At 37.7% G+C, this 14,664-nt stretch overlaps 1 protein-coding gene across 12 annotated transcripts in view; it reads right to left on the reverse strand.

Moving 5' to 3' along the window:
* The window catches only part of LOC143024863 (uncharacterized), a 201,958-nt gene that overhangs the window by 82,872 nt on the left and 104,422 nt on the right, over positions 1–14,664 (reverse strand). For all 12 annotated transcript variants that reach the window (XR_012966318.1, XM_076184195.1, XM_076184188.1 and 9 more), the window contains 2 exons: positions 2,383–2,696; positions 1,163–1,322 (listed from right to left, as the gene is read on the reverse strand). Coding sequence is in view for 11 of the 12 variants with exons in the window: in XM_076184195.1 (XP_076040310.1) it covers positions 1,163–1,322; positions 2,383–2,696 (474 nt within the window). In the remaining variant the exon portion in view is untranslated. The remainder of the gene's footprint in view (positions 1–1,162; positions 1,323–2,382; positions 2,697–14,664) is intronic.

The following is a 14,664-nucleotide window of genomic DNA, read 5'->3' on the forward strand; positions in this document are numbered from 1 at the left end:
CACTTCGCAGCGCAGCGATACTGAAATTATTTCAGCCTTGGGAGGGAGTCAAACCTGGACCACCATAGTGGCAGGCAAGAACTCTAACCACAGCACCACGAGGTGTGTGTGGTCTAAATGGCCTAAATTATACGACCCTGTCTCCAGTCTCAAAAACTTCTGTCTTTGTTGCTGTGCATATGAATAAGGCAGAGATGTACTTATGAATGTTTCATTCTGGATAGTTTCAGCGGACTTTGTTCAGCTGAGGCATAAAGGAGGCATAGAGAGCCTGGGAGTGGGCCTTCAACCAGAACCTTAGTAATTAGATCATTAAATGTGCATGACTGCAGTACAAATGAAGGTAAAAGAGAGATTGGAAAATTTGTGAGAAGGAAGATGGCTGGGTTAGGATTAAGTGAAACTAAATTGAAGGGGAGGGGTGAGTCAGGAGTGATGAAAGGGTGAGGGAGGAAAGGAATGGCTCTGACGGTCAATGATGAGACAGGAAAGTGCTTAGAGGAGTGGAGGGAAGTGTCTTTGGGGATAATATGGGCAAAGATGAAATTGCAATAAATGTGGGTTTTTGTGAGTGCATATGGTTCTGGTAGTGAAAAAAATAAAGCAGAAAGTAAATTTACTTCTAATATAAACCACCCTGATGATGGGGTGCCTTTTTTCCAGAACTGACCAGCCAAAATTGGGATGTTTCCTATGTTCATGTGGCTTACATGCTTACAGCCACCTTTTCACTGTCAGACTGTCTGTCATTCCCAGTGTCCTTTGAAGTGTCTCCCGATGTAAGGACCAATAGATCTGTTACTGTTTGCATCTCCTTTGTATTCCCTCCATGACTTTGTCCAACACAGCATCATAAGTGTCAGTGCAGCAGTTCACTATGTCTACCATATCTTTTTCTATGACTTCAGGAACTAGATGGGCAATGTTCACAATGTAGGCTTTTTCACAGGTTGGCCACCAGGATGACTTATAACATAAAATTTACTTGCAGTCTTTTAAAATATGGGTCTGGTATTGCAACATACCATAGACATCTGCACCACACATACCTATGCATCCAGTGACTTGACTGTATTTTTATTTTTCTAAATCTATTAATTTAATTTACTACATGAACTACAATCCAAAAACAAGACCACAATCAAAATTTAAGCCAACTCACTGAAACACTTCCAGACAGTGACTGTGTCAAGCCCAAAGGTTTGCACAAGACCATATTTGTGCAAGAGGTAAACACAGAGAACTGACACAGGACGACCACCACACACACTGTCTAAGGAGAAGGCATTGAAGCCCCAGATTCCCACTCGTGACAGTACACACTGCAAATAAAAAAAAAGACTATTTGTAATGCATACACTTAAGATATACCTGAAAGGCCCATTATACTGAGTGTATGACCTTAAAAAGATTATAATCTTGTCATAAATAACTTGAAGATAAAAATCATGGGCAATGGAAGGTAAATTGACATAACATTTTCCCACCAAAATTTCCAAACACTTTCTTTAATCACAGTCCCAGTAATTATATCAATCATCCAGGCAACACTGACGTGTAGTAATGAAATGAGGGGACTGCAAACATAATGTTATTGGGCAAAACTTCCCCCTAGCTATTTTCTCCAGAGATACAACTTATCTTCCTGGAATACACATGGAATGTTCTGCATGTTGACATTATGTTGTATATGTTTGCAGTCTCCCCCATTTCATTGCCACAAGTCACCATTGCATTCAGGGACCAAAGACATACCTCCCAGTGTTTGTCCTGCAAAATGGACAGCAAAGAAAATAATATTACTGCTGCCTGTTTTCAAAACTCATCAACTTTCTCACCTCCATCACCACCCCTGTTTTTGGGGTGATCTTTTAAGGTCAAGAGGTCACTGTATATACCAACATATAAGGCAAGTTTAAAATAAGAATACATAATAAAAAGTAATAATACATGCATACTTATGAGTATGGGGCAATTGAGAAGAATATAAAATGAAAGTGTTGGTAGTAATTTTTCAGAAATGTGATATATATGTATATGTTGCAGTGCAAAACAGGAATGGATATTAATCAAATGCATGAAATTTATGCAGCACAGTTATGTATAGCTGAAATAGTGCTGCAACTATGGATGTAGACGGCAAGACACAGCTGGTAATTAAAGAAAAATATATGACTGAAAGCATGAAAAGAATGCTAGGAATGAAATAGTAAGATCATACAGAGCATATAACTTGGGGGTTGATTCTCTGTAATGTGTGCTACAACAGTAATAGCACAGGGAACTAAATACTTCAGTACATAGTAAAGTACTGATGGAAAGCTACGGCCGAGTCTGTGTCAATTACCTAAAAGATAAATGGTTACCATACTGTGGCCTTACTTGGGTGGGTCCTGAGTAAAGGTCATCAAGAAGTGCCTTGTTGCTATGGAGAGCTCGGGTAGGAGGTTTTCGTCGACGTCTCCTGTGGAGGGTAAGGAATCTCCCATGTAGACCTGTCCTTTCTCGCATCCACAGAAGACGTGTGTGGCCTCCTGGAACTAATACACCATGCACATCTGTGTGTTCCATGAATGTGGCACCCATGTGAGCCTGTGAAGGCATGGTTCCAGTGGGAGATGATGATGTGGCACCAGGACTGTCGCATTTCCCGGAGACAAGGGATGTGTCCACAGTCCAGCCTCCCTTTACATCACCTAGAGGAAGATTGGAAAACATCACATGTAAATAACGTGGGTGGACTGAAACATATCCTACTTTAAACTCTTAATTCTAATGAATATGATGGCGAAAAAAAAAAATAATAATAATATATATATATATATAATAATATAAAAAATAAATAATAATAATAATAATAACAATGAAGAAATAGAAATAAAGAATAAAATAAAATAATATTAATAACACAGGGGAACACTTTTTCAGTAACTTTGAGTTGCATTGGATATTTTAACGGATTTTGAAAGAGTTTTAGGCGCTGATTTCAAATCTGAAATGAGTTTTTCTCTACAAGCTCTAGTTTGTATGCAATTTGAGGTTAATAAAATTGTACATATGTGAACTTGCGTAAACCATGTATAAGCATTTTAACGTCCATATATATAGATAGCTTCTAATATTTTGATCATTCTTCTTTTGTTTCAGTTCAAACATGGCTTCCAGAATGAGACATCATTGCAGAAACAAGCCTGATGCCTTCTGCTACATATGTGGATGCTACACACTCAATCGTCAGAGACGTAACATATCCTCGTTCGTCAAGCGTGCCTACAAGGCATATTTTGAAGTTCATCTTGGTGATCAAGACAAGCAATGGGCTCCTCATGTTGTGTGCCACAATTGTGAGGAAATGCTTCGAGACTGGACCAAAGGAAAACGCAAAGGTCTGCCTTTTGGAGTTCCAATGATTTGGCGCGAACCCACCAACCATGTAACTGACTGTTATTTCTGCATGGTAAACACAACGGGTGTTGGGAAGAAAAACCGACATAAGATTACGTATCCGAACATTCCCTCAGCTATTCGGCCTGTTCCGCACTCTGAAGAAGTACCTGTTCCAGTTTTCAAAGGCTTGCCTTCATTGGACGATAAAGACATTGGACATGATACAAGCCAGCAAGACAGTTGTGACAGTGAATTGTCAGAAAAGTGTTCACAATCGGAGGACTGTTCTTCAGACACTGAACCTTTCCCCGTCCCTAAGCCTCTTCCCCAGGCTGAACTGAATGATTTAGTGCGGGATTTAGGTCTTTCAAAGAAAGCAGCAGAGCATTTGGCATCAAGATTACAAGGCAGAAATCTTGTTGATCACTCTGTTAAAGTATCATATTTCAGAAAGCGTGACCAGCTTTTTGTGACCTTCTTTTCAAAAGACAGACAGTTTGTTTACTGCCATGACATCCCAGGGCTTCTCAAAGAACTGGGTGTACCTTACTATAGTCCTGCTGAATGGAGACTCTTTTTAGACAGTTCAAAATGCAGTCTAAAGTGTGTTCTTTTACATAATGGCAATGTTTATGGAGCAGTACCTGTCGGTCACTCAGTGCATTTGCGGGAAGACTATGATGATATGAGAATGGTCATGGACTTATTAAAGTATCATGAGCACAATTGGATAATTTGTGTAGACTTAAAGATGGTCAACTTTCTTCTTGGACAACAGAAAGGTTTCACCAAGTTTCCATGTTTCCTCTGTATGTGGGACAGCCGAGCACGAGACAGACATTGGGTCCAGAAGGACTGGCCTATTCGTGACACCCTTGAAGCAGGCATGCCAAATATCATACAAGACCCAATTGTAAACAGAGATAAGATCATCTTTCCTCCTCTTCACATCAAATTAGGTTTGATGAAACAATTTGTCAAGGCACTGGAAACCGAAGGTGAATGTTTCCAACACATCATCACAGCTTTACCAGGGTTATCATTTGAGAAGATCAAAGCAGGCGTGTTTGATGGCCCACAGATTCGAACCCTAATTTGTGATGATCAGTTTGTTGCTAAGATGACCGCTTTAGAAAGGGCAGCATGGTTATCCTTTGTGGCAGTCGTTCAGAACTTCCTTGGAAACAATAAGGCGGAGAACTACAGTGAACTTGTGAACAGAATGCTCCTCGCTTTTCATGATCTCGGGTGCAACATGAGCATCAAGCTTCATTTTTTGAACAGCCACCTTGATCAGTTCCCTGACAACCTGGGGGCTGTGAGTGACGAACAAGGAGAACGATTCCACCAAGACCTAAAGATCATGGAAGAACGCTACCAAGGGCGCTGGGACAAAAGTATGATGGCTGACTACTGCTGGAGCATTAAACGAAATTGCCCAGATGAAATGTACAAACGCAAAAGTTACAAATGCAAATTCCTGCCTGAAAAAAATACACAAAGAAATTGATAAGCTTCCATCAGCTGTGGTGATGTTCTGAAGGATGCTAATCTAACTTTGGGATAGATGTTCTGTTAATGTTCTGTTTCTTTTGCCTTAATAAATGTATAGGAATGGCTTTCATACTGTTTTATTATAGGAAATTGCAATATCAGCCACAATTGGCTGATATTGCAATTTCCTATAATAACGAAAATTTAAAAAATAAATAAAAATGTCAAATTGCATAAAATCTGTAGCTTGCAGACAAAACCCGACTTCAGATTTGAAATCAGCACACTCAAGTTGACTATAGAAAAGTCTTTTTTTAAATGCAACAAAATGAGTGTTCCCCAGTGTAATGAGTAAGCAGGAGAAAGATGGTGATACAGGGGAGAAAGTGGGGGAGAAAGGAAATGAGAAAGAATAAGTAAAAAAGTAAGAAGAAAAACTTTAAGAAAGAAAAAAGTAGGAGAAGGATAGATGGAGGGGAAGGAAGAAAGGGGGAGGGGAAGGAAGAAAAGGGGAGGGGGAGGGAGTAAGGGAGGAGGAGGAAGGGAGGGGAAGGAAGAAAGTGAGGGGGAAGGGAGGAGGAATGGGAGGGGAAGGGAGAGAGAAATGGGAAAGTAGGGGGGGGAGAAAATGAAGAAAGGGAATAAGAGTGAGTGAGTGAGTGAGTGAGTGAGAGAGAGTGAGAGAGAGAGAGAGAGAGAGAGAGAGAGAGAGAGAGAGAGAATGAGAAAGAGAGAGAGAGAGAGAATGAGAAAGAGAGTGAGAATGAGAATGACAGAGAAAGAGAGTAAGAGGTGGGGTAGAAGTGAGGTAGAGGTGATGTAGAGGAGAAACAGAGGAGAGAGGCAGAGGACAGAGGCAGAGGAAAGATTGAGAGGAGAGTGACAGAGGAGAGACAAAAGATACACAGAAGAAAAAAGAGAGAAGAGGCAGGAAGAGGGCAAGTTGGGTAACACAGCAGACTGAAGGGAAGATATTTTGGAGGCAATAGAGGCTTGAAAATGGGATTGAGAAGGAAGATTAGATGGAAAGGAGGGCAGGCGATGGAGCAAGTGTGTTCATGAATGGGCACTACAAAATGAGTGTGGAAAAGAGAGACCAAACCCAAGGTGGAGAGACAAAATACAGAAACTTGCATAAGTTATGTGCCTGAGATTGGTGCAGTTGTGCACCTCAAGGAAGATGAGAAGAGAGGCCTTTGTTCAGCAGTGGACTCTGAGTGGGTGGCTGATTGGATGATTGATTGATTGTCCTTGACCAGCATGACTACCAAATTACATTAAACCCTGCCTAAGTCAGAGCCGAATATCTCGGATATTGGATAAGTTGCACACTTTCGTGCCATCAGATAAGTGTCAGATATCTCAGATTGTAAACCAAGATATATGTGGGAATTTGGACACATGCAAGGATGGCAGAATTAAGACCCTCTTCCTGCTCTTAACACCACCTCTTTAATTCATCCAATGGATGAAGGTGTTATTGAAAGTGCCAAGAAGCACTACAGAAATTTGTTTTTAAGGTGCTGCCTGGTGGTGACTGAGGATGGAATGGATGACCCCAATTATCTGGACACAAGAGGCCGGAAGACAATGCAAAATTCTAAAAATCACACGCTGAAATATGTAATTTTCAACTGGGCTGAGACAAAGATGAAATAAATCTTTTTTTTTTTTTTTTTTTGGGGGGGGAAGGTATGCAGTTGTGTATTAGTGCTATAATCCCACTGCCATGTATCACCTTACCTGACTATTATGTATTCACCACACGTGAGTAATGTGGATTGTGATATATATATATATATATATATATATATATATATATATATGTATATATATATATATATATATATATATATATATATATATACATACATATATATATAAGTGCAAGGTAACCACTTTAGAAAATAAACAAAATGGAGCAGAGCGCTTTCGTATATTACATCTTCAGCATAAATTACAAAGAAAGAGGGTACAGCCAAACATAATATAGTATGACAACAGCATAAGGGACTACACTGGGAGAGGTGGTGGACGAATTGTCTGGGCGCGGGTCACACGTCTAGCATTCTTACATTTGGTAATTGTTGGCTATTTCCTTGCAGATATAATTATCTATCTTATACAATCCTAAATTGAGGTTGAAGTTTTTAACATTTGAAAATTTAATCAGACAACTTTCAATTAAATTTCTTGACAATATTATTGTTGAAAGTAATCACTCTAGCATTTTCCCAATTGATTGGGTGATTAAAAGTGCTTAAATGTTTAAAAATGGTACTTGACTCATTCCTGTTTTTGACACACTTTTTGTGTTGTTTTATCCTAATAGAAAGATCTTTTTGCCATTTGGCTGATATAAAATTCATCCCATATTTTGCAAGGAGTTTTTGTACACACATCCTTTTTGGCAATTTCTTGAATTATTAATTAGGTATTGTTTGATTGTGTTGTTTCTGAAGGCTATGTTGGGAGGTTTTGCAGATATACGGGATAGGAGGTAAGCTTCTAGGAGCTGTCAAGAGTTTTTATGAGAGTAGTAGAGCTTGTGTCAGGATTAGAAATGGAGAGAGTGAGTGGTTCGAGGTAAAGGTAGGACTTCATCAAGGATGTGTTATGTCGCCCTGGCTGTTCAACTTATACATGGATGGGGTAGTGCAAGAGATAAATGCAAGGGTAGTGGGTCAGGGATTGGAGATGGTTAAAGAAAATGGAGAAAAGTGGGAGGTGAGCCAGCTGTTGTTTGCGGACAACACTGCGCTTGTGGCAGGATCGGAGGAGGGATTGAGGAAGTTGGTGAAAGAGTTTGGGAGAGTGTGTGATAGAAGAAAGCTGAAGATAAATGTGGGTAAAAGTAAGGTGATGAGATATACAAGGGGTGAAAGTTGTAGTAGACTGGAAGTGAGCATTAAGGGAGAGCAACTGGAGGAAGTGGATAGTTTTAGATACTTGGGTGCAAATGTGGCAGGAAAAGGTGGAGTGAAGGTGGAGGTAGAATGTAGATTGAGAGAAGCGAGTAAATGCCTTGGTGGATTAAAAAGTGTAATGAGGAATAGACATTTGGGAATGGATGCTAAAAGGAGACTGTATGAAGGAGTGATTGTGCCAACAGCACTCTATGGGGCAGAAACATGGAACATAAGAGAGGAAGAGAGAAGGAGTTTGAATGTGTTTGAGATGAGGTGTCTGAGAAGTATGATGGGGGTTACTAGAGTAGATAGAGTGAGAAATGAGGAGGTGAGGAGGAGAAAGGAGGTGAGGAGGAGAAAAGCGGTGGAAAGGGAGTTAGGAGATAGGGGTAATGAAAGAGTATTAGGATGGTTTGGACACATGGAAAGAATGAGTGAAGAAAGACTAGTAAAAGAGGTATGGAAAGCAGATGTGGAGGGAGTGAACATGACGGGACATCCTAGGATGAGGTGGATGGATGGGGTGAAGGGGGCTTTGGGGAAGAGGGGAATGTCTGTTGAGGAAGGACGGGAGAGGAAAGAAGACAGGGGTGAATGGAGAATGGTTGTATATGGATGATGTTGTGATGCATGAGGTGGAATGGGCAGGGGGATGGGGGGGTGAGGTAGTATGTGTGAGCAAAATTTGACACAGCCCAAAGGGATTTCTCCCCGTCTTTTCCTTTTATGCATGGGGGGACAGAGAGGGGAGGTCGCCAATTTAATGAAGCGGCCTTGCTGTGGATGTGCTGTTTTGCGACACTGCTTCTGACCCAGGGCAGTGGACAAGGTGCAGGGATGACCCGTCATCCAGGAGGTGCTAAGATAAGAGGGAGGGTGGAGGGGTGTGGAGTGTATTCAGGGATGGAATGGGTGGGAATGATTTTATGCCTTTTCCTTTTTGGCTACCTCCCTTGTAAGGGGGAAAAAGCCTTGGTATATGCATGTATGTTATTAAAATTCTTGAGTAATTTGGGAACAATAGTTAAGTTTTCTTGGTCAGGTAGAACTACTAGATTATTATGATCCTTGGGTTTGTTAGGCTGAGAGTTGTAATAAGTTTTCCTTGCAAAATTGTAATAAACATCAATGAAATGTTTAGGGTATTTCAAACCCAAACTAATGTCGTAAACATTTCTTATTTCCTCTTCAATGTGCTCGGGATTGCAGACCCGTAATGCTCTAAGGAACATTGATGAGAAAACTGCTCTTTTTACATTATCAGGGTGGAAAGAATAGTAATGAATGTATGAGTTTACATTAGTTGATTTTCTATATACACTAAATGTAAGGTTTCTTTACAATGAATGTTAACGTCTAAAAAGGGTAGCACACCATCATTTTCTACTTCAACTGTGAATTTGATAGACTTGACTAGGTTATTAATTTGTTTGAAGAATTGTGACTCATCTAAATGATCAGGCCACAGCCAAATAATGTCACTGATATAACATAGCCAAATTATTCCTGGTGGAATTATTTTACTTAAAATCTTGCTCTCAATGAATTCCATATATAAATTGCTGAGCACAGGTGAAAGACAATTTCCCATGCTCATGCTGAAAGTTTGGCCATAGTACTTATCATGAAATTGAAATTTGCAATCTTTAATGCAAAGTTCGATTAATTGAATTATGCTATGGGTCGGGAGTGGCAGTACATGACACAAGAAATGTATCAAAGAAGGGAATGAGCCAAGTGCCATTTTTAAACACTTAAGTACTTTTAATCACCCTATCAAATTGGAAAATGCTAGTGATTACTTTCAACAATAATATTGTCGAAAGAAATTTAATTGAAAGTTGTCTGATTAAATTTTCAAATGTTAACAACTTCAACCTCAACTTAGGATTGTATAAGATAGATAATCATTTCTGTAAGGAAATAGCCAACAATTACCAAATGTAAGAATGCTAGACGTGTGACCCACGCTCAGACAATTCATCCACCACCTCTCCTAGTGTAGTTCCTTATGTTGTTGTCATACTATATTATGTTTGGCTGTATCCTCTTTCTTTGTAATTTACATTGAAGATGTAATATATGAAAGCACTCTGCTCCATTTGTTTATTTTCTAAAGTGGTTACCTTGCATTTATAAAACACACGTTCCCAGTGTTTTTATTGCATTATGGATACCACACGCTTCTTCCGTAACTTTATTCTCGTCAACCCTGGACTTGGCCCTTTCATCAACGATTTCTCCTGGGCGCTTGAGAAAGCTCATAAGTCGAGTCTATGTCTAAAGTTCTTACAAAAGTGTCTTAAAAGAACAAGTGTTACCAAAATCTATACTTCCTCAAAGACTTTTGAAAATGTCTGACTGTCCATTTGATGATTTCCATTGAATCATCTTGAAGATGTGCATTGACATCAGCAAGTTAGAAGAGAAAGAAGCATTTTGGATAAAACAGAACAAGTGGAATAGTTTCAATTGTGCCATACCATCTGAACATAAGAAAGTGCTCTTGGACTATTGTTACAACAAAATGAGATCAATGTGCAATTCTCATTCATGTAAACTGGATAAGAAGTTACAAGTGGTCATCAACAATAGTGACTGGACGAAACATGCCAATCCAGATTTTGTAGTGAACCTTTCAGACAAAACATTAAGTGAAGATATGACAACTGCCCTAGGCTATGGACTTTCTCCAACAACCAGTTTCGTAATACTGCCCTTAACATCGTTAAGGCATTTTTAAGTTTAAAGCCTTGCTGTGACTTTTGATTACTCACTCAAAGAAGGAAAGGTATCACAAGATAAAGATAAAGATAAAGATAAAGAAGACCCAACAAACTATACACCGGTCTCCCTTACAATCACAATAGCTAAAATATGTAAAAAAAAATATCAAAAGCTGATAGATTAAACATCTGGAAGGAAATAATATACTTAATTCAAAACAATTTGGCTTTAGACAAAGAAGATCATGTGCCATTAACTTGATTTGCCTTTACTCAAGGCTAATAGAAATAATGCAAGAAAGGGATGGATGGGCTGATTGTGCTTTCCTAGATTTACAAAAGGCATTTGATAAAGTACCACACAAAAAGCTACTAAGAAAACTTGAAATAATAGGTGTACAAGGAAAGTTATTGAAATGGATGGAAGATTTCTTGAATGGGAGAAAAATGAGGGTGGTACTTAGAGACAAAAACTTGACCTGGGAAGAAATAATAAGTGGAGTCCCACAAGGTTCTGTATTAGCTCTGATAATGTTTGCCATATATATAAATGACATAGATGAAGGTGCGGAATGTTATATGAACTTCTTTATAGATGACACAAAACTACTAAAGAAAGTAAGTACAGAAAAAGACTGTGAATCACTACAGAGAGACCTGGATAAGTCTGGGAATGGAGTCAAAAGTGGGAAGTGAACTTCAACATAAAAAAATGTAGTATAATGGTATAGGTATTTGGATACATTACTGACTTTGGAAAGTACTAAAAATCAATTCTGGTAAAATTATACAACTTCTATTTACAAAATGGGGTTTTGTTTTAGTTGTGCACACCTACCTGATATAGCATTAGAAAATTAAATATTTTGTAAATTATAATACATAAACGTAATATGCGATTTTCTTGGCGGAAATAAAAAACAAAAAACCTTCATACAAGCAAATTTATTAACGAATGAAGCTGCTAGGATATGGTCCAGATGCCATGCCAGTCCAATCACTATCACATTGTGAAGTTGAGGTACCGAATTACTAAACATTGGTTAGGTTAGGTTAGGTTAGAATAGACTAATTTATCATCATTTCATTCCTTCGACCTCGGCATCTATCAAAACAAACATGGCGTATCATTCAACCATCACTACTTCGGTCGTTAGGAAATAGGTTTTAGCAACTTTTTTGTTATTGATTTCCGCCAAGAAAATGGCATATTACGTTGATCTATTATAATTTACAAAATTAATGATTAATTTTCTATTGCTACATCATGTAGGTATGCACAACTAAAATTTTACCCAAAATGGTTACTCTAATATAAAGGATGTCAATATTTTGTGTAAGCATCATATCATGTTATCAGGGCCTGAAGTAGTTGTCTTACAATTGAAGGTGTGATATTCCATCTCTGTAGTTTTGAAAGAAGTGTGGTGTAGTCAGGCAATGGCTTTGATACTAGGGGAGTCTTTTGGGATATTAATTTGGGTTTTTGATTTGTGTGGATTGTGCTATTATTTTGACACCTTGATTTGAAGACCATGGGAGAAGTATACATAAATTATATATATATATATATATATATATATATATATATATATATATATATATATATGTATATATATATATAGATATATATATGATATATATAATATATGTTTATATATGATATATATATATATATACGTATACATATATGTATATGTATATATATATATATATATATATATATATATATATATATTTATATATATATATGTATATATATATATGTATATATATATATATATATATATATATATATATATATATATATATATATATATATATATATATATAACTATAAAGTAATGTCGTAACACATTCGTAAAGATTCAACAAAAACCCACTGTGTTGGATAAGAAGAAATGAAATAAAATGAATTCCATATATTTCGATAACGGACTGTGATCCTCTTCAGTGGAATACAGAAAGGTAGAGCAAATGGCATGTCTTATATACAATAAAAATAAGGGACAAGGGTAGGACTCAGGTAGCATCTAGTACTTTGCGGGGCAGGTCACCCGCCTTCACCAACGATGGTAACAATTTGTTGACTGCCCAGGTGGTAATGCAGTCAGGTGACCACTGTCCATATGACATATTAAAATTTGGAAATTTGTTAATCAGGGATGATTCTATTATTTTTCTTTTAAAACTGCATTTTGAATTAAAGATAATCTTTGCCTCATTCCAATCCATATGATGGCCTTCCTTGTCTACATGTTGGAAGACAGCGGAATTATGTTGTGCGTATTTAATTGAATTTTTATGTTCTTTCATCCTAGTATATAAATCTCTACCTGTTTGTCCCCAATATACATTGTTACAATCAGAGCAAGGGAGTTTATACACACCTTGATGTATTTCTTCTCTATATGGAGTATTTCGAGACAGTGCTTTTACAAGACATTAAGCCACAAGGAATGTTTTGGTATAGGTATGTGGACGATATCTTTACGATTTGGGATGACGAATGGGGATCTTTTGATGCTTTCTTTGAACAAATAAACAACTTAGCCACTAATATTAAATTCAAAGTTGAATGGGAGGTGGATAATAGACTACCATTTTTAGATATCCTATTAATACGGCATCAGGACCAATTGTCCTTCACTGTGTACAGAAAGCCCACACATACGGGGAGTTATGTGCACTTTTTCAGTCACCATCCTGATAAAATTAAATATAGTGTTGCCTCAGGTCTTTTCCTGAGGGCACTTAGATTATGTAGTCCACATTATTTGGAAATGGAGATAACAACCATCAGGAATCAATTAAAAAGAATAGGGTATCCTGATTGGTTTCTAAATAGAGCCCTAAGTAAAGCCAAAACTAGTTACTTTGGATCCACTTCCCATTCCAGTAAGAACTTCAGTTGGGACAAAAACTGTATTAAATTGCCTTATAATAGGTCCTTAAATGACATTTCTCAATTTCTTCCACAGGAAGATATCAAAATTGTTTTTAGTTATCCCAATAATTTGTTTAAGAAAATAGTCAATGTACATCAAAGACCTAGAGAAGAAATACATCAAGGTGTGTATAAACTCCCTTGCTCTGATTGTAACAATGTATATTGGGGACAAACAGGTAGAGATTTATACACTAGGATGAAAGAACATAAAAATTCAATTAAATACGCACAACATAATTCCGCTGTCTTCCAACATGTAGACAAGGAAGGCCATCATATGGATTGGAATGAGGCAAAGATTATCTTTAATTCAAAATGCAGTTTTAAAAGAAAAATAATAGAATCATCCCTGATTAACAAATTTCCAAATTTTAATATGTCATATGGACAGTGGTCACCTGACTGCATTACCACCTGGGCAGTCAACAAATTGTTACCATCGTTGGTGAAGGCGGGTGACCTGCCCCGCAAAGTACTAGATGCTACCTGAGTCCTACCCTTGTCCCTTATTTTTATTGTATATAAGACATGCCATTTGCTCTACCTTTCTGTATTCCACTGAAGAGGATCACAGTCCGTGATCGAAATATATGGAATTCATTTTATTTCATTTCTTCTTATCCAACACAGTGGGTTTTTGTTGAATATATATATATATATATACATAAAAGACTTTAACCCACTATTGGAGATAGAAAAGATCCATATATTTCGACCACTATCTGTGGTCCTCTTCAACACATACAAATAGTAGTGTACAAAAATAAATATAGCCATAGGGCGTACAGTTAGGAGATGAGGAAAGGGGGTACTCATGTCACATGCCCTTGATGAGGTTGAGTCAAAGGTTGACAGTTGGTGAGGTCTGGTCCAGTCGCTTTTGAAATTAATTTATTGGCTGCCATCCAAGTAATGCAGTCTGGGGACCATTACCCTTTGGAGGTATTGAAATTTGGGTAGTGTTTAATATGGGAGGATTCAATTATTTTTCTCTGGAAACTGCAATAGGATTTGTAAATGATGGCAGCCTTTTTCCTAGTCCATGTGATATCCTTGCTGATATGAAGGAACATCGCAGAATACTCTTGAGCACATTTGATAGAGTTTTTATCTTCTTTGATTCTTGTGGTTAGGTCTTTTCCTGTTTGGCTACATTACACATCACTGCAGTTTTAAAAGGTAGTTTATATACCCCGGG

Source organism: Oratosquilla oratoria, chromosome 4 (genome assembly GCF_046742065.1).
Source record: "Oratosquilla oratoria isolate Oo_2021 chromosome 4, ASM4674206v1, whole genome shotgun sequence".
NCBI classification, from domain to species: domain Eukaryota; kingdom Metazoa; phylum Arthropoda; class Malacostraca; order Stomatopoda; family Squillidae; genus Oratosquilla; species Oratosquilla oratoria.